This window comes from Mustela erminea, chromosome 2 (assembly GCF_009829155.1).
Source record: "Mustela erminea isolate mMusErm1 chromosome 2, mMusErm1.Pri, whole genome shotgun sequence".
NCBI classification, from domain to species: Eukaryota; Metazoa; Chordata; class Mammalia; order Carnivora; family Mustelidae; genus Mustela; species Mustela erminea.
Window position 1 is genome coordinate 78406549 of NC_045615.1, and position 18966 is coordinate 78425514.

Genomic DNA, 18966 nt, shown 5'->3' on the forward strand with positions numbered 1-18966 from the left:
TTTGGAGGTCATTATTTAGCCTACTACATTCCTTATTTTGGTAATTCTTCACATTTTTTTTTTAAGATTTTATTTATTTATTTGACAGAGAGAGATCACAAGCAGGCAGAGAGGCAGGCAGAGAGAGGGGAAGGGAAGCAGGCCCCCTGCTGAGCAGAGAGCCTGATGTGGGACTCGATCCCAGGACCCTGAGATCATGACCCGAGCCGAAGGCAGCGGCTTAATCCACTGAGCCACCCAGGCGCCCCTCTTCACATATTTTTGACCATTATCATATCCTTTTCTATCAAGTGGCTACTCAAGCCTTTTGTTCACTTTTAAAATTGGGCTTTTTCTTACAGATTTTTATGTTCTACATACAAGTATTAAGTCAGGTAGATTGAAGGTATCTTTTTCCACTTAGTACCTTATGTCTCCATTCTCTCCTTTTATGAAGAGAAGTTTTTATAGTACAATTTATCAACGTTTTCCTTTAATGTTAGTGGTTTTTGTTTCCTAATTAGGAATCTGATCTCAAGGTAACGATCATATACTCTTGCCTTTCATGTCTTAGCAATAATTTAGAATTACTTTTTATGTATAGTATCAGTGTTTTCTTTTATTGTCATGTTTTATTTTATTCTTTTCAGATATCCTATTGATTTGGAAAAAATTATAATGAAAATGTCCCCACTACTAAGCAGTTACTTGTATCCTAAATCAATAGCCATATATAAATATATATATATATGAGTCTGTTTCAGGACTTTCTGTCCTATTCCATTGGTCCTTTAATCTATCCCAGTTAAAACCACACTATTATAATTGCTATGACCCTATAATAAATCTTGATAGTCAGGCAAGCTGGCCTCTAACTTTGTTTGAGTCTGTATTGGTCCCTCGGATTTCCATATAAATTTTAGAGTAGGTTTGTCAAGTTTCACATAGGCTAGGATTTTTATTGCACTATAAGCTATAGATTAATATAAGGAGAATTGACATCTCTATAATATTGTTTTCCAATCCATGAACATGGATTGGAATAATATTCCTCCATTTATTTAGGTCTTTTTTTCTTAGTACTTAGTTTTTGATGTTGAAGACCTGTGTATCTTCATTAGATTCAGTTATAAGATTTGTATATTTTTAATACTATTAGTAGTCTTTTAAACTTCATTTTCTAATTACTCATACCTGGTTTGTAAAAATAGAATTGTGCTTATATTAGTATGTGCATAACAACCTTGCATCCAGGAATCTCTGAATTCTTTGGGCTATTCTATATATATATATATATATATATATATATATATATATATATATATATATATATATGAAATATGTATATATGGTGTCATTTGCAAATAAAAAGAATTTTATTTCTTCCTTTCTGGTCTCTTCTTTCTGTTTCTTGCCTTAATGTACTGGCTAGCACTTCTGTATAATGTTAAATAGAGGTAGTGATAAAGGACATTCTGTCCTGGGGAGAACTGGGCATTGAATGAGGAGATTTCTATTCAGAACTCTTTGACCTTGATCATGTGTATTTTTAAGCATACAACCCACTTAAAAGTATAAATCATTTAACAACTTAAATGTCATAATTTTCACATATGAAGCATGTGTAATGGTTATATCTTAGCCTAAAAGGAAATGCTGCATAATTAGGAATTAAAGATACTGTGAAACACTTGAGCATAAGCACATACGCCTTTCTAGTTTCAACTGAAAAACAAACCTCCCCTGTTGACAAAACCTTGAATCTTCATTTCAGTTGAGCTAAAAATGTATACTAGGTGGGGCAATTAAAGTTACATTTTCTATAATCCTTTCTTGCTCCAAAGACCATTACTTAGGAAGCGTTTTTATCCCAGCAAGTGGCATCTGTTGCCTATTATCAGGAGCAGAAACTTGAGGGCTTCTTCCACTAAATCTTGCTATCAGTTTAATTGCCAAGGAAGAAACAATGCAGTCAACTACTTGTTGGAACAATGTGTCACTCATATAGAGAAGAGGCAGAGCAGTATCCGTTTGGGTAATGAATGTCGGTTTCCCATGGCCAGCAGGTCCCTCCCAGAAGCCAATACAGGGCAAGTGGCTTGTAAATAGCCATCTTGTTGTGCAGCAGGACCTCACCCTCTTTGAAGGGGACATCCTGTTTCCAAAGTGGGGTTTGCCAGGTGCCATATTACACACACACACACACACAGAGGCACCATATTATACACATCTTTAAGCAGAAAAAAGTACACATGGAGTCTGAAATGGAAAGATATTCACAGACAATTCCAGCATAAGCTGTAGAGACATGCTCTCTTGGTAAGGAAGTGTTCCAGGCCCAAGGCCCAGTCTTGTGTGACCCAGGGGGGATCAAAAGACTGTAAGATTGTATTTTGAGACTGCCTTTCCCAACAGTTTGGTTCTTTCATTAAAAAAAAAAAAAGTTAAATTACAAGAGTCATAATATTAAATGTTAGAAAACATACATTTAAGTTATCCTGAGATTTTTGTTTTCTATAGGGAAGCTACATAGTGAAGCATAACAATCCAAGATTTATCCATGTTTTATTTATTATCTATGAACAACTGGGCAATTTTTAAGTTCTCTGAACTTTAGTTTTCTCCTATGTAGTAAAATGGAGCTAATACTGTCAGCTTCTAAGTTGTAACACTGAGATAACATGTGTAAAATCCCTAGCACCTCCCATGCAGAGGTATTAAACACTCACATGAGGGGTCAAACTTACAGGAAAATCTACATAGTACAGTGCTGCTCTGAATTTCTTTATAAGAGAAAAACTAGCAAATAATATAGTGCTAGGCAATTTTATTTAATACTTAACATATCTGAATAACTGATTAAAAAGCAAATATTTATCAGTTTTAAAGAGTTGCACAAAAGGAAAATAATTGCTTGTTTGCAAAATTCATTTGGATGTGGGGTCAGTTTCATTTAACTTAAAAAATTCTAAGTCTTTAGACCCCAGAGCTCTAAAAGTAGCAGTTGGAATTAATATTGGTTTGGGATCTATGGTTCACAGAAATCATTACATTTTGTTTCTTGATGCTATGGATTTAACAACAGATTGGTAGAAACATGAAACTTCTCACATGGATTAGACATCAAGAGACCAATTTGTGCATATAAACTAAAAATTTATAATACATTCAGATATGATAGAACCATATAGCAAATACGAAGTTGTTAACAACTTTCCAGAAGGAATAAAAAAAAAAGTATTAATAAAGAGTGGTCCTTTTCATCATTCTCAAAAATTCTTCCTCATTTATCTCTCCATCCCTATCACAATCAGCTTCATCAAGCATTTCCTGTAAAATAAAATGTAAATATGGTATATGAAATCATTAAAAATGAATGACATAAATGACTATTCAAATACACAAATTTTATTCTGAATGTATTTGAGTCCAACTTAATTAAGACTAGAACTATAAATTATATATAAATTATAATTATAAAAGTAAAAAATTACCTTCAGTTCATCATCTGTTAAATTTTCCCCCAATTCCTTAGCAACCCTCTTGATATTGTTTAGTGTTATGCTTCCAGTATCATCATCATCAAATAATTTGAAAGCCTTCAATATTTCTTCTTTTTCATTTTTTTCACTCTTTAAAAACAGAAGCAATTAAATGTATTGATCTTTCATTTATTCTATCAAACTGGACTTATGGGTGTTTGAGGTCTAGAGCACCAATGTACCAAGTAACTGAGTTCTGACTGTACTGCTATAACGTTTTTTTTTTAATTTTATTTATTTGAGAGAGAGACAGTGAGAGAGAGCATAAGCGAGGAGAAGGTCAGAGAGCGAAGCAGACTCCCCATGGAGCTGGGAGCCTGATGCGGGACTCGATCCCAGGACTCCAGGATCATGAGTGAGCCAAAGGCAGTCATCTAACCAACCGAGCCACCCAGGCGTCCCAGTACTGCTATAACTTTTAACAATTATTCCAATGCTCTCACATTTGCTCTCAAGGTATCTATATTCAGGGCTTGTTAAAGTGGAAGAGGCAAGGGTGATAGAGAGAATGTATGTCTTATTAACACCAGTAATTGATACCCATTATCAAAAATGTAAGCTCTGAGAGAACACAGAGCTTGTCTCACCCAGTGCTTTCTCGAATAGTGTCTGGCAAAAATGGGCACTCGAGAAATGTTTGCTGAATTCAAGGCTTCAAAATGCTGACCCCATTCTCTCTATCCTGCCATCTATCATTATTTCCTAACAACCTTCTCCACACGAGACAGTCTTCATTATTATCCTGAGAATATCTTTAATCTTGCTATTCCTGTCTATGTAAATCCTACCCATCTTGAAAAACCTAGTTCCAATTCTTCCTCTGTGAAACCTCCGATTGTTCAAAAAAATGTAGAAGGCTATTGCTTGTATTTCTTTGAAAAACAAAATCACTACTATACCATTTTTACACTCATTATGGCAAAAAAATCTTCAAAAGTAATGGTGCCAGTTCCTTCTTTGTCAATTTCAGCTATCATTTTTTTAATTTCTTCTTTCTTTGGATCAAATCCTAAGGCTTGCATGGCAATCTGAAATAGGAAGCAAATAAATTATACCACATTCTCATTCCTAGCTCTTAAATTACCTATTCATGACTAGATTTTCTCTTTTTTACTATGGACTAGGCATAAACCTAGAAAGTCAAGTCAGCAGGCCTAGGTTGCAATCCTACTGTGCCATAGGATATGTCTTTGTCACATCCTGAGTTTTGCTGTACTCATTCATAAAACAAGAATAAAATGCCTATCAAGATACTATATTATTGGTATGAGGCAGGTATGTGTACTGAAGGTGTAGGTGTCCACACTGAAGAGATTTTATCTCAAGCTCTTAGACAGGTACTGTTAAAAGATCAAAAGACTGCCACAAGTAAATGGTTTTTAAAATATTTTAGAATTAGAAGTAATTTCAAAACCTTCAGTTCTTTCACATCTATGGTTCCAGACCCATCAACATCAAATAAATCAAAGGCCTCTTTAATTTCTTGCTTTTGGGTTTCATTCAGTTCAAGTTTTTCTGCTTTTTTCTTCCATTGGTCTGAACCTGTGCAGTAGTTGGATGCCTGTAATAAATACATATGTGCATGAAAAACTATGTAACTGGAAAACTTAGCAGACCTGAATAATCGATGATAAATATAATAAGCCTACTGAAGAACCCTATTCCCTACTACATAACGACCATCAGCAATTTCCCCCTTTTCCCTTTGCTAACATTTATGCTTTTAGATATTAATATCTTGGTGGAAAGTCTGGTTCTTTTTACCACTTAAGTTTTTCCTTCAAACTAGCAAATTTTGAGAGAGAGAAGAGGCAAAGGCACGCATGCTCCAACGGTAGATGTTATATCCGAATACGACTGGCTCTACTTGGTATATCTGAAAAGTAATGTCTAAGGCACACCTTTCATCTAGGCCAATAAGTCTCATAATTAAATTTATTTTGTGGGATATGCTTGATTGAAACAAAACCCTTTCCCACCTTTTAGCGCACTTTTCTATATTACAGAAGCTGAGAAATGAAAAAACAAAAACAAAAACAAAAAACAAAAAAACTGCATTGCCCAGGTAAAAAACTACTCCAGGGATCAGAGTAAGAATAAATATTGGGCCAATTATCAGCATCCAGGTAAGGTGGAGGTCATCTGCCTGCTATGTGCCATCTTCCGCTGACAAGCAAGGTCATAGAGTTACTGCTGGGATTTTGCAGCCTTACTTCACTATCCCATCTCCAACTTCGGGTTAACAATCAGCGGCGGCCGAGATGGCAACGGGACATCACGTTCCTGAGTGCCTCATCTCCGCGCTCACGTGCCGGCAGCGGCGGATTCTTGGTCCCCGGACTGCAGATGCACAGGTGCGCAGTTCCAACCCCTCAGAACCTTTACCTTCCCAACCCTGGCTGCTTTTTCGGAGCTCAGGACCTCTTTCCTAGAGGCCCAGACCCTCCAACATTTTCTCAGCCTCTTCTCTGTATCCAGTTCTTCTCTGGCGAACCAGTGGTTTCTGTTTCCGCCACGGAACGGATCGCCGAGCGCTGGTATCAGCGGTTGGTGGGGACAAGGAACGAATGAACTGGCGGCCCGCTCCTGCGTCCCTGGAGCCGAGGCCAGCATGCTTCAGAGTTTGCCACGAGAGGAAGGGTTACTACATGACACTCGAGGATCAGGGGGCGAATAACACATTTCATAAGCCAAACAAAATTCCTTCCTTGCTCCGGGCTGAAACTTCAGCCCTAGCCTCGGCCCGCAAGGGGTTACGGCGTGGCACTCACCATGTCACCAACCGGTGAGGTCAGCCGGGACCTCCCGGCCGCCAGCCGCGCAGCCCAACTGCAGTCTACACAGTTCAGAAACCGTTGCTAAGGCCGCTCTTGCCAACCCCTCAAGCAGCCCCGCCCACCCAGGCCTGCCTGCTGATTGACGGTTATTCTACCCAATGGTTAGAAAAGAAGGCCCTTGAAGCCCACCCTCTCTCTCCTCTTTACCAATAGAGTAACGCTCCGCCTTTCTCAGCCGGCCGTTAAGCTGAACTTTCCCTCTGGTATCTTAGCGACCAAACCCACCCAGCCGGCCGGCTCGCTCCGCTTCGCACATGCGCAAAATGCGGGCGGAGAAGGGGGCTTCTTGGTCCGGTGGGTTAGACGTCCCAGTGCCAGGTGAGAAGCTGGGATCTGAAGCCTCGCGTGAAGATGGAGAGAAGAGTGAGGTTAGTAACGAGGTACCTCCACCGACTCCAAGCTTTTAGTGCAGACGATGAGAGCCTTTATTTGCTTTTTTGACCCTTTCGTACCCCGGGAAAGGATGAGAATCCAGGGCCTGGCGGGCCGGGTAAATTGGTCCAGTTTAGGCTTACTGTCCGGCTGGAATTAACAGAGGTAGAGGGGACGGACCTTTCCGGGGGCCGCTAGATATTTCTCTGCCTCCACAGTGCCGGGGCTTGGCCTTTAGCGTTTCCCTTTTATTTGGTCCGGAGGGATTCTGGCGCTGTAGCCGAATGGCTGGAAGGAAGTGGGCAAGGGGACAGTGTGGGCGTCGGGATGCACCAAAATTAACTGCACACGAAAGTTTTTAACCAGGTTGTAGTATTTATTTGCCGGGAAGAACTTTGGCTCGTTATAATTACGATCCTATCCCCGCCGACCCCTACCCTACTCTCACCCTCAGCCATTCCTGTGGTTGAATCCCAAGATTTGGCCGGCTTTCCAGCCATATCCTACATAAATCCATAGTCATGAGTCAGACAGAAGTAGCCTGATAGGGGCGCCTGGGTGGCTCATTGGTTTAAAGCCTCTGCCTTCGGCTGAGGTCATGATCCCGGAGTTCCGGGATCGAGCCCCGCATCTGGCTCTCTGCTCCGCGGGGAGCTTTTCTCTGCCTGCCTCTCTGCCTACTTGTGATCTCTCTCTGTCAAATAAATAAATACAATCTTAAAAAAAAGAAGAAGAAGAAGAAGAAGAAGAAGTAGCCTGATAATCCAGTTGATTCAGTTAACTGCTGAGATTTAGAAGCCTATAACTACTGTAAATCAGAGCAAATTCTTGTCCAGAGGGACAGACTTGTTCACTCTCCCAGTCGTGAATCTGGTCGGGGACCAGGCAGAGGGTGGGAGAGAATGAGGTGGACCTCTCACTTCCCATGGTAGAAATGAAGAGGTGATATTCCTGATATTCCCTTAAAACTTCTAGCCCTAATTTCTTACACATCAGGACTGTTTTTATGCCTCCTGAGGTACCTTCTGCTGAGTAAGTACTTTATTTTCCAGAAATCATACTGGACTCTCCAGCAGTGGATTTATGAGGAACATTAACTTTTGCCCAATTTTTTTTCCCACTTATCTCCTTGAAGGCAGGGCAAGGAAAATGTGCAAAGCGCATTGTTGAATCACAGCTCATACTGTATGAAGTATGTAGAAGCATGGCACTTTTTCCAAAACCATCATCCTGTCTGTTTCACATTCTATCCCAGTCAGACACCCAAGCTTTGTAATCATAAACAACATATTAGGATTCTGGAAAATAGGTAAGGTTATTCTAAAATTAGAAGTGATTTTTCCGTATAAAGTCCCAGTGGAAATTAAAATTATTCAAGTTCAAGATATTTTGTGAATTCAGTAGAATGCTCATTGATTTAATTATAACGCGGTAGACCCTTAAACAATAAGTATTTAAACTGTGTGGGCCTACTTATACATGGATTTTTTTTTTTTTTTTTTGGTAGATTTGCCACAATTTGAAAAAAAACTCCCTGTTGAAACTTGTAGCCTAGAGATACTGAAAAAAAGTTTTTTTAAAGGTATTATTGTAAGAATACAGCATATAACACATGTAACATATAAAATATGTGTTAATTCGCTGTTTTTGTTATCTGTAAGGCTTCCAAATGATAGTAGGCTATCATTAGAGACAGACCGAGCAGGCGCTCAGCCCTGCAGCGGAGGGGACAGCGAAAGGCTGAAGGTCATAGAGAATGGAGAGTCCGGCCAGACCCTATCCCATCCATCGTGTTCTTGTGGAAACTAACCGAACGGCGCCGCCGTGACCGGGACTGCTGTTCTCCGTGTTGTGACTTACCCTCTCAGCCACAGAAAGGAATAAAACACCGTTTGTTTCCTAAAAAAAAAAAAAAAAAAAAAAAAAAAAAAAAAAAAAAGTAGTAGTTAAGTTTTGAGGGAGTCAAGAGTTATATTTGGATTTTCAGTTGTGCAGTGGTTGGAGTCCCGTCCCTAACCCCTAGATTTTAAGGGTTAATTGTATTTTGATTTTTCAGGCCATTAACCTCACCAGGAAAGTTGCTCTTGATGAGTTTTAAGGACATTTACTTCATCTTTACTACTAATATTAAGGGGATTTCTGAGACCCAGAAATGAGTAGTGACCAAATATATAGAACCAAATTCTAACCTTAATCAGTTTTGATCTTATGGCAATTAAAAGTCTTAGTAATATTAACCTGCTGTTAACCTGCTTTTACATCGCTTTGTGATTTAGGCTCTTATATTTGGGAAATTAACTTCTAGTAAAATGATTTTTTTATTATAGTCTCAGGTTGCAATTCCTAGGTCTTGGGTCTAGAAAGTACTTAGTCTTGAAAAATAGCTGTTACTAATCCAATTGTATTGTAAAACAGTAGTAATAATAATAATTAGTCTAGGAAAATATTAAATTCATAGGCACTCTTAATTCTACTAAATTTGCTTAATGCTTTCCACATGTCTTATATTGTGCCAGCTACTGGGTGAGTTTGAAAGGAACTGAGTGTAGAGGATAAAGATGAATAAAAGTAAGGAACCACAGATTAGTAGGGGAGAAAGGCACAGACATATATAAAGAGTTTTAGATTCCAGGCACTAGTAGATGTGTGTGGAAAGTGCATGAGAGCTGGAAGGAGGCACTACCTCCTGGGGCAATGGAGAAGGTTGTATCAAAAATGTGGAGCCCTGCAGGAGGCTCCCTGCTCAGCAGGGAGTCTGCTTCTCCTCCCTCTGCTCCTTCCCCACTCATGCACGCACTCTCTCTCTCTCTCAAATAAATAACATCTCTCTCTCTCTCTCAAAAAAATAAATAACATTTTTTAAAATGTGGCATTTGCCTTGGGTCATGAAAAATATATAGCATTTGCCAAGGTGAAGAAAGGGTAGGATATTCAAACGTGAATATAGCATGTGTAAATATGAAAATAAATGTATATTCTAATGTGTCAAGATCTTAGGGTGTATAAGGAAAGGTGGGAACTGAGTCACAAATTACGTTGAGGTCTGATTATGGGACACCTGTGTCAAACTAAGGAGTGAAGATTTTATTTTCTAAGATAAATAGATATTTTTAGGCAATGGAGTACTTTGATTAGGTTTGTGTTTTGCAAAGATAATTCTGACAACCATGTGAAGGAGGAAACATTTTGGAAGCAATTAAAGGGTCTCAACTAAGGCAGTACCAAATAGGAATCATGTCAACTATAAAGGTGATCGGAACTTAAATTTTGGTGGAGTAATACTGACAATGGCATCTGTTTAATCTTGACAGTTTTGTACTTAAAGTTAAGATAGCAACTGTGGTGAAAACCATTTGCTCACCAAATATTTATTGTCAGCAGTGTGTCAGACAATATTATTGGTACGTAGTATACCTCAGTGACTAAAATTGTCCTCCTGGGAATTACATTCTAACAGAGGGAAATGGTCATACATAATAAATACATACCTAAACTTTATACTACTTTATAAAGTGGTAAGTGTTACGGAAAAAAGGAAGTAGAGTAGTTAAAGGGAATCCAAGTGTAGAGGGAAAAGTGGAGTTCGTGATGTTAGATAGGGTGCTCCATGGTAGGCCTCACTGAAAAGAGTAAATTTAAATAAATATTTAGAGGTGGTGAGGCAGCAGATGAACAGATGAACAGATGAACATCCCAGAAAGGGAATAACTAGAACAGAAACTCTGAGTTAGGGAGCATGACTTGCAGACTCCTTGAGGATAGAGTAGTAGGAAACAAAAGAAGGGTAAGAGGGAGGAGTGCAGATTATTAGGGCTTTATTAGCACCTTGATTTTCATTCCTAGTGAAATGGGAAGGCTTTGCAAGATTTTGAGCAGAGGAGTGAAATGACCTGAGCTGATTTTTTAAAAGGGGCTTCTGTGTCTGACAAAGGAGTAAAAACTTTTATGTTCCAAGTTGAAGGCTTTTAAGTAATAGAATATGATTAGACCGCTATATTGGGAATAGACTGGTGATATACAAACTGTTCATTTTGATAATGAAGAAAGCTAATCATACCTGTCAGAAAATATTAATATTTTTAAAATTCAACTCCTGAAAAGTATTGTATGTCTTGGTATCCTAGACCAAATGCCTTAAACAGGACTAGACATCATACTAGGAAAAGAAGGATGCTTTTGATGTCAAAACCCAGTGAAGTAGTGTGACTGTGCTTCTGTTACACATTTAGAAAGTTAAAGAAACATTAAGCTGGCAAGTAAAGTTGTTAGGAAACCCAATAATAAAACAGCTGTGTGTGGAAAACATTGGTGCTGATGTATGGCAGAACAAAAATCAGAGTGTCAATTCAATGCCAAGAAGAGTTTTTTTTTTTCCCTTGAAATTACCTATTTCACCATGCCTGTTACTGTCTTTGCCTTTTTATACTCAACTTTTTAGAAGATGAGGGATTTTTGTTTGCATTTTTATTTTATGGTAATTAATTAATCTTTCCAAAATAATTATTTAGGAGCTTTTCCCAACTTAGGAATGCTAAGACTTTTTTTTTTTAATTGCTGCTGGAACTTGGAATAGAGCCTTCAAATGCTGAAATAGCATTTTTCTTGAATATTTGTTCATATTTTATTAAATATAAAATACTCTGTTCATTTCAGGTGTACAGCATACTGATTCGACAACTCTATATGTTATGCTATGCTTATCACAAGTATAGCTACTATCTGCCGTCGTACAATGTTATTACAATACCGTTGACTATATTCTTCATGTTCTTCCTTTCATCCATGTGACTTATTCCTTCCATAATTGGAAGCCTATACCTCCTGCTCCCTTTCACCCCTTTTTGCCCTCCCCTACACCCCTTCCCTAGCAATCACCAGTGTGTTCTGTGTATTTATGGGTCTGTTTCTGCCTGTTCTGTTTGGTTTGTTTTTTAGGTTCCACATATAAGTGAAATAATTGAATATTTTGAGATCAGTTTCATGTAACTTTTTGCTTGTAGATTAGTTTTGTGTAAACAATTTCATGTCTTTTCTGGGAAAACTGTTTTCACATAAATTAAATACAGACTTTGAAAGTTTGAATAAGTTTGAAATAGCCCATGACTTTTTCCTTTTGTTTTACATTCCCTATAAGTTTTCCATTAATACAGTAATATGTTGTAATTTAAACTTAGTATAAAGAGGAAACCATAAACAGAGATACTGATGCTTGGGGGGGGAAAGGGCATATCCATTTTAAGGATATAAACAGGCTTGGAAGAAGGCAAGAAGGTTTGGAAGTGGAAATGTAGCAGAAAATTCTGCAGGAGAGAAGGTGAATCTCTATCACACTGGGTAGAGGGACAGCCAGAAGGCACTGTTATTTAGTAGTTAATAGCATGGGACTCTGGCATTAGACAAATCTATTGTTTACTAGCTTTGAGATTTGGTATGTTACTTATCTGTTTTTCATTTTAATAGGTTAAATATGTACATACCTAATAATATTATGAGAACTGTATTACCTAGTGCATGTAAAGTGGCTCATACTTAATAAACTCTCAGAACATGTTAGAAATGAAAAAACATGGAAAAACCCAGTCCTTTCAAGCTTGTCTTTTCATCAAATTATTCTGGAGCAACTGGATATCCAGGAGGAAACAAAATGACCCCTGCCTCACACCATTTACAAAAATCAGTTTAAGGTGAATTATAAATATAAATGTAAAAGCTAAAACAAAAAGAGCTAAGTTGGAGGAATTACACTCCCTCAGTGTAAAACCCATCACAAAGCTATAGTAATCAAAAAAGTGTGGTCCTTGGACACCTGGGTGGCTCATTTGGTTAAACATATGACTCTTGGTTTCAGCTCAAGTCATGATGATCTTAGGGTCATGGGATCATGTGGTCCTGGCTTAAGGATGGACATATAGATCACTCAGATAGAATTGAGAGTCTAGAAATAAACCCGAAATCTATTGCCAAATTGACTTTTGACAAAGATGCAAAACCATCAATTGGGAAAAATAGTCTTTCAACAAATGATGCTGGGACAATTTGACATCCGAATGCAAAGTTGGACTCCTACTTCATCCCATATACAAAACTCAAATGTGTTAATGAACTTAATATAAGATATAAAACTATAAAACTCAAAACTCTGGGTCACATCTTTATGACTTCGGATTTAGCAATAGATTCTTAGATATGACACCAAGAGCATGAGCAACAAAAGGAAAAAAAAAGATAAATTCAGCTTCATCAAAATGGGAAACTTGAATGCATCAAAGTGATTATCAAAAAAGTAGATAATACAACCTACAGAGGGAGAAAATTTGTAAATTGTATTTTGATAAGGTCCTAATTTCCATAATATGCAAAGAATTCTTACAGTTCAACAATAAAAAGACAACCCAATTTTAAAATGGGCAAAAGATTTGAATAGTTATTTCTCCAAACGGCCAGCCAGTACATGAAAAGATGCTTATCATCGTTAGTTTTTAAAGAAGGCAAATCAAAACTGCAGTGACATATCACTTCACTTCTAATAGGATGTCTATTGTTTAAAAAACAGAGACAAAACATAAACAGAAGATACGTATTGGTGAGCATACTGGGTTGAGTAGTGTTCGCTCCAAAACTCATGTCCATCCAGAATCTCAGAATGATTTTATTTGGAAATAGAGTCTTTATATAAGTAGCTAGTTAAGATAGGTCATGCCAGATTGCAGTTGACCCTAAATAAAATGAATGGTGTCCTTTTAAGAAAACCATATGAAAAAAAAGCAGAATAGTGAGATTTTTAAGAAAAGCCATGGACCTCCAGGAGTCAGCTAGAAACTAGAAGAGCCTTCCCTAGAGCCTTCAGAAGATTCAAGGCTCTGCAGATATCTTGATTTCAGACTTCTGGACTCCAGAACCATGAGAGAATAAAAATGTATTGTTTTAAGCACCCAGCTTTTGGTAATTCAGTATAGCACTGCTAGGAAATCAATACAACAAGGATGTGGAAAAATTGAAACCCTCATGTATTGCTGGTGAGAAAGTAAACTGATTTAGCTGCTATAGAAGACAGTTTGGTAGTTCCTCAGAAAGTTAAACATAAAATGACCATGTGACCACTCCTAGGTGTATACCCAAAAGAATTGAAAACATGACACTTGTACACAAATGTTCATAGTAGCACAATTCACAGTAGTCAAAAGATAGAAACAACTGAAATGTCCATCAACAGATAAATAAGGTGATACATACATACAGTGGAATATTACTCAGCCATAAAAAGGAATGAAGGGGGCACCTGGGTGGCTCAGTGGTTAAGCCTCTGCCTTCAGCTCAGGTCATGATCTCAGGGTCCTGGGATTGAGCCCCGCATCGGGCTCTCTGCTCAGCAGGAGCCTGCTTCCTCCTCTCTCTGCCTGCCTCTCTGCCTACTTGTGATCTTTCTCTCTTTCTGTCAAATAAATAAATAAAATCTTAAAAAAAAAAAAAGAATGAAGTACTGATACATAATATTATGTGGATAAACCTCAAAAACATTATGCTAAGTGAAAGAAACCAGACAGAAAAGGTCACATATTGTGTGATTCTGTTTACATGAAATGTCCAGAAAAGGTAGATCCATAGACATAAGACATAGACATAAAAACCATAACGTTTTTAGAAGTATAGAAGAATATCTTTTGTACTCAGGATGTTTAAGAAACAGACCCCCAAAAGCAATAACCTTTTATAAAAAGGGAAAACAAAAATATAAATGATCTGGGGAAGTAGATTGCCAAGCAACAATAAGGTCAGTTGAGGTTTGAAATGATACAGCATGGTTGTGTTTGTTTTTGTGTTTATTTTCAGCTGCAGCAAGGTGAGTGTGGAGTAGACAGAGAGTTGGATTTCATCAAGATTGATGGCTTTGCAAGGTGAGTAGGGTGAACTTGAAGTGGGATAAGGATTTTTGAGGATATATGTGCAAAGGAGTGATTGTAATAATTGACAGATAGGAATTTAAACTGGATAAGTAGAGAATTGACAGTATGGGGGTGAGGAGTGAGGACAGCGAAAACATGGTAAGATCAGATAATTTGAAGATACAGTGGGTCTCAGGATTAGAGTAGGAGTCCTAGAGTATATATTGGTGCCATATCAAATGAGATATGCCTGGATGTATCAAGAGTTTGATTTTTATTTTATAGAATTGAAATTTTCACAAAAGAGCATTTGCATTTGAAACTGAGTACAAACAGTTCATCTTCATACCTTTTCCTTGGCTATATTAGCTTTTCCCCTTAGTTCTTGAAAGCTTATAGGAAGCTACTCTTGAGGAGTAGTTGTGTTATGCCTTCCTCCTGATCATAAGGTATCTTGAATAGTGGCACTCCTCAGTTTCAAGGATGAATCCAGGTATTATAGGAACAAATTTATCAAATGAAAAGTAAAACTCTGAATTGCTTGCTTCTTGATATTTTGGATTTAAAAGATTGTGACAAAAAATATCGTTCAAAGAATTGTAAAGTCTTAGAGTTGGAAGAGTTTATATTATCTACAATTTTAGTTCTAGTCTTTGAGAGCTTATACCTCGCAAGATAGGTCATTTTATTATAGACAGCTTTTCAAATAAGGGGTACTTTTAAAAGTTCTTAAAAGTTGTTAAAAAGTTCTTTTTATTGGACTGGAGTTTTCTCTCTTTAAATCTTACTGGTTTTAGTTGTGGATTTTTAACTAGTATGTGGAAAAAGCCCAATTGCTTTTGAACTTCCCTTTAAATAATACTTTTTTCCCCTTTGCATTCTAATCAGTAACCTAGTCCACCCTCTCACCGGCATCCCTCTTCCACATTCCCTATCTAGATAACTACAGATAATGCTTAGCTGGCTTCTCTGCCTCCTGTGAGGCACCTACCCTGTTCATTCTCCAAGCTATCGAAATGGTAATCTATCCAAAACACTAGCAGCAGCAGCAGTAGTCACAGTAGCACTCAGAAGGGATTATGTGCCTGGAGTTGTTCTGAACACTGTAGTCCTTTACTCCTTATAACAACCCTACAAGGTAGTTTCTGTTATAGTCCTTATTTTTCAGATGTGGACAGAGTAGAGTAGCTAGATAACTTGTTGAAGTCTACATAGCTAGTAAGTGTTAGAGGCAAGTTAAAATCCAGACTTCTAGATTTAGAGCACATGCTTTCAAACTCTATATCAAGCTGTTTCTTAATATTCCCTACTTAAAACACTTCAGTGGTTCCCATCATAGGATCAGGTTTGACGTGGCACATAATGCCCTTCATGTTCCAACCCCTTTTCTCTTCAAGAGCTTCATCTTCCATTTCCTACTACTTTCTTCATATTTCTATAAAATTAAACTACTTATATTACCCCAGTACACTGTGTTTTTTCACATATATGTGCATTTACTACCCCCTCCTTCGACTTGCTGACTCTTTCAAATTATTCTTCAAGACTCATTTCAAGCATTGTCTTCTTCTGGAAACACTACCAGAATCATTGCCTACATGATCCACTTCCCCTATTGGATGAAGTATTGCTTCCCTACATGCCCATACCTTTATCGAAATATCATTATAGTACTGTTATCATTGCACTGACCCTATTTAATGGAAACTGTATATACCAGAAACCCGTCAAAGGCCGAGACTATATCTGATTTTTCTTTTATAAGCAATTATAACCACGAATTACACTGAATAAATTTCCAAGTTTTTATTTTATTTGCAGATGATGATTCATGGTGATGGCTTGCAGGGTCATAAATAAAAGAAGGCACATGGGACTTCAACATCTTTCATCATTTGCGGGAACAGGAAGAACTTTCCTAGGTCCATTAAAATTACCTAAATTTATTATAGATGCAGAGTGTCAAGAAAGTGTGTTAATCAGTTCAACAGTAAGGCTTCTCGAAAGTTTGGATTTAACCAGTGCAGTGGGACAACTTCTCAACGAAGCAGTTCAAGCACAAAATAACACATACAAAACTGGAACCAGTACTCTTTTGTTTCTCATCGGTGCCTGGAGCAGTGCTGCTGAAGAATGTCTCCATTTAGGTGTCCCCATTTCATTAATAGTGTCTGCAATGTCAGAGGGCTTGAACTCTTGCATTGAAGAGGTAGTTTCCCTTCAAGTACCTGTCTACAATGTATTTGACCAGATAGACAACACTAAGACATTTTCTGGACTTGAAACATCTAGTGTCAGTTTGTGCCCTTTTCTACAAATCCCTTCAGATACTGGTTTACAGAAAGAGCATGATCTCAAAGATGTTGCCTCTCCATCACTGACCTTTTACAATCTTTCTGGGATACCTGTTAGATCACCTAAACTCTTTAGATCTCAGGCTGAAGTTGAAGCAGACAAAAATACACTACAAAATCCTCAAAGTCTGCAAAACAGTCTGCTCACAGGCAGCCGTTATGGAAAGTCAATACTAATCCATAGTAGGCATTTTAATAGGACAGATAATAATCAGTGGATAAACAAACCAGATGGATTTCTAGAACAACGTGGTGGAGCTACTCCCAATACTTACAGATGTAGTGATTTGGTAGAGTTGGAGATGGGTTTGAGTCATGGAGATCACCATAGCATGAAATTAGTAGATGAAGCAGTACGGCTGCAGTATCAGAACGCAAGTATGCAGCAAGGCAGCTGTATGATGCCATTTAGGTTTGACATTTCCAGAATCTCCACTTGTTGTTTACCAGGTATACCTGAAAGTTTTTCCTGTGTCTGTCCAGGATTTGTCACTGTTATATCAATATCTAATACTACTCTGATCAAGGAATTACAGAATCAGCCTATCCGGATTCTTCTCATTGAGGGTGACCTCACAGAGAAATATCGGCACCTGGGGTTTAATAAGGCTACAAATATTAACACAGTACTGGAAAGCATGAGGGTTCAACAAGACACCACAGAAGAACTGTGGACAAATTATGTCTTACAGGTATTAATTAAGTTCAATGTGAACCTCGTCCTGGTACAAGGAAATGTGTCTGAACACTTAACTGAAAAGTGCATACACAGTAAGCGGTTGGTACTTGGGTCAGTGAATAGCAGTGTGATGCAGGCTTTTGCAGAAGCTTCGGGAGCAGTACAGGTGACCTACATCACACAAGTGAATGAAAACTGTGTGGGCAGTGGGGTCTCTGTGACCTTCTGGAGAAGTATTCCTTCAGATGTCATAGATAGGATCAACGTAATCACAATCGTGATAAAAACGGAAGGAATTAATCTGGTTACAGTAGTGCTCACTAGCCCAGTCACTGCACAGATGCAAACCAAAGAAGATAGATTCTGGACTTGTGCCTATCGTCTGTATTATGCTCTGGAAGAGCAAAAGGTCTTCCTTGGAGGTGGTGCAGTTGAATTTTTGTGTCTTAGCCACCTTCAGATTCTTGCAGAGCAATCACTGAGTAAAAGAAACTACGTCTGTTCAGGATGGCTTCCTAATACTTCCTCTTGGCTGGCCTCCTCTCTGGCACTATACAGATCAACTGTGCTTAAATGCCTGGCAAATGGGTGGCACAAATACCTTTCAACTCTCATATATAACACAGCCAGTTGCTCATCAGAATTTGAAGCCAGCACCTTCATTCAACAGCGTCTACAAAATGCTACAGACTCTGGTTCTCCTTCATCTTACATCTTGAATGAATATAGCAAACTAAATAGTGGAATTTTTAATTCAGGCATTTCAAATAAACTGGAACAGATTCCAAGCATTTATGACGTCGTTATTCCAAAGACTGAGGCATGGCGCCGAGCTTTGGATTTAGTACTATTAGTACTTCAAACAGACAGTGAAATTATTACTGGACTTGGACACAGACAGTTAAATTCACAGGAAACAGAGGGCTTTTTATTTTTGTAGTGTTATTGGCTAAGTCTTTGGAAAGTAAGATTTTGTAATGTATCATGCTAATAAATTTCCTAATAATAAATCAAGCCAAGTCATAGTGCCAGCCTTTACCAAGAAGAAAATTGTTGATGTCTGTCAATAACTGCAGGGTCTGAGATTTCACCCAACTTACCTGTTAGCCTGTTACCATTTCATGGTATGCAACAGATACATGAGACACTTGGATCAGAGACAGTGCACTTTGATATTCACGATGAAAGTGGTAGCTAGTGCTTCTTGTTGGTTTGTATCAGTTCCCATTTCTCTGAGCCCCATAAGACAACATAAAAGGCCAGTGATGGAAGCAGGCACACAAAGTGGGTTGTGTTACAGAAAAGGAACACTGAGCTTGG

The 18966-nt window shown here is 38.1% G+C and overlaps 2 protein-coding genes across 3 annotated transcripts; one reads left to right on the forward strand and one right to left on the reverse strand.

Annotated features, from left to right (window-relative positions):
• Positions 1–1564: 1564 nt before the first annotated feature.
• LOC116584683 (centrin-4-like) lies at positions 1565–6445 on the reverse strand. Of its 2 annotated transcripts, none has more exons than XM_032333347.1 (5): positions 5907–6284; positions 4936–5082; positions 4421–4549; positions 3474–3611; positions 1565–3309 (listed from the first exon to the last, which is right to left on the reverse strand). In XM_032333347.1, exons 1-5 carry the CDS (start codon positions 6132–6134, stop codon positions 3220–3222), a joined length of 732 nt encoding a protein of 243 aa, XP_032189238.1. In that variant the 5' UTR covers positions 6135–6284; the 3' UTR covers positions 1565–3219. The 2 variants fall into 2 exon arrangements, with proteins under 2 accessions (XP_032189238.1, XP_032189240.1); XM_032333349.1 differs by lacking the exon at positions 5907–6284 and adding an exon at positions 6293–6445 and having other exon boundaries at positions 1567–3309.
• A 74-nt stretch (positions 6446–6519) lies between these two features.
• BBS12 (Bardet-Biedl syndrome 12) lies at positions 6520–18660 on the forward strand. Its single transcript, XM_032333341.1, has 3 exons — positions 6520–6726; positions 14561–14625; positions 16435–18660. The coding sequence occupies exon 3, from the start codon at positions 16445–16447 to the stop codon at positions 18584–18586; it is 2142 nt and encodes a 713-aa protein (XP_032189232.1). The 5' UTR covers positions 6520–6726; positions 14561–14625; positions 16435–16444; the 3' UTR covers positions 18587–18660.
• Positions 18661–18966: the final 306 nt, after the last annotated feature.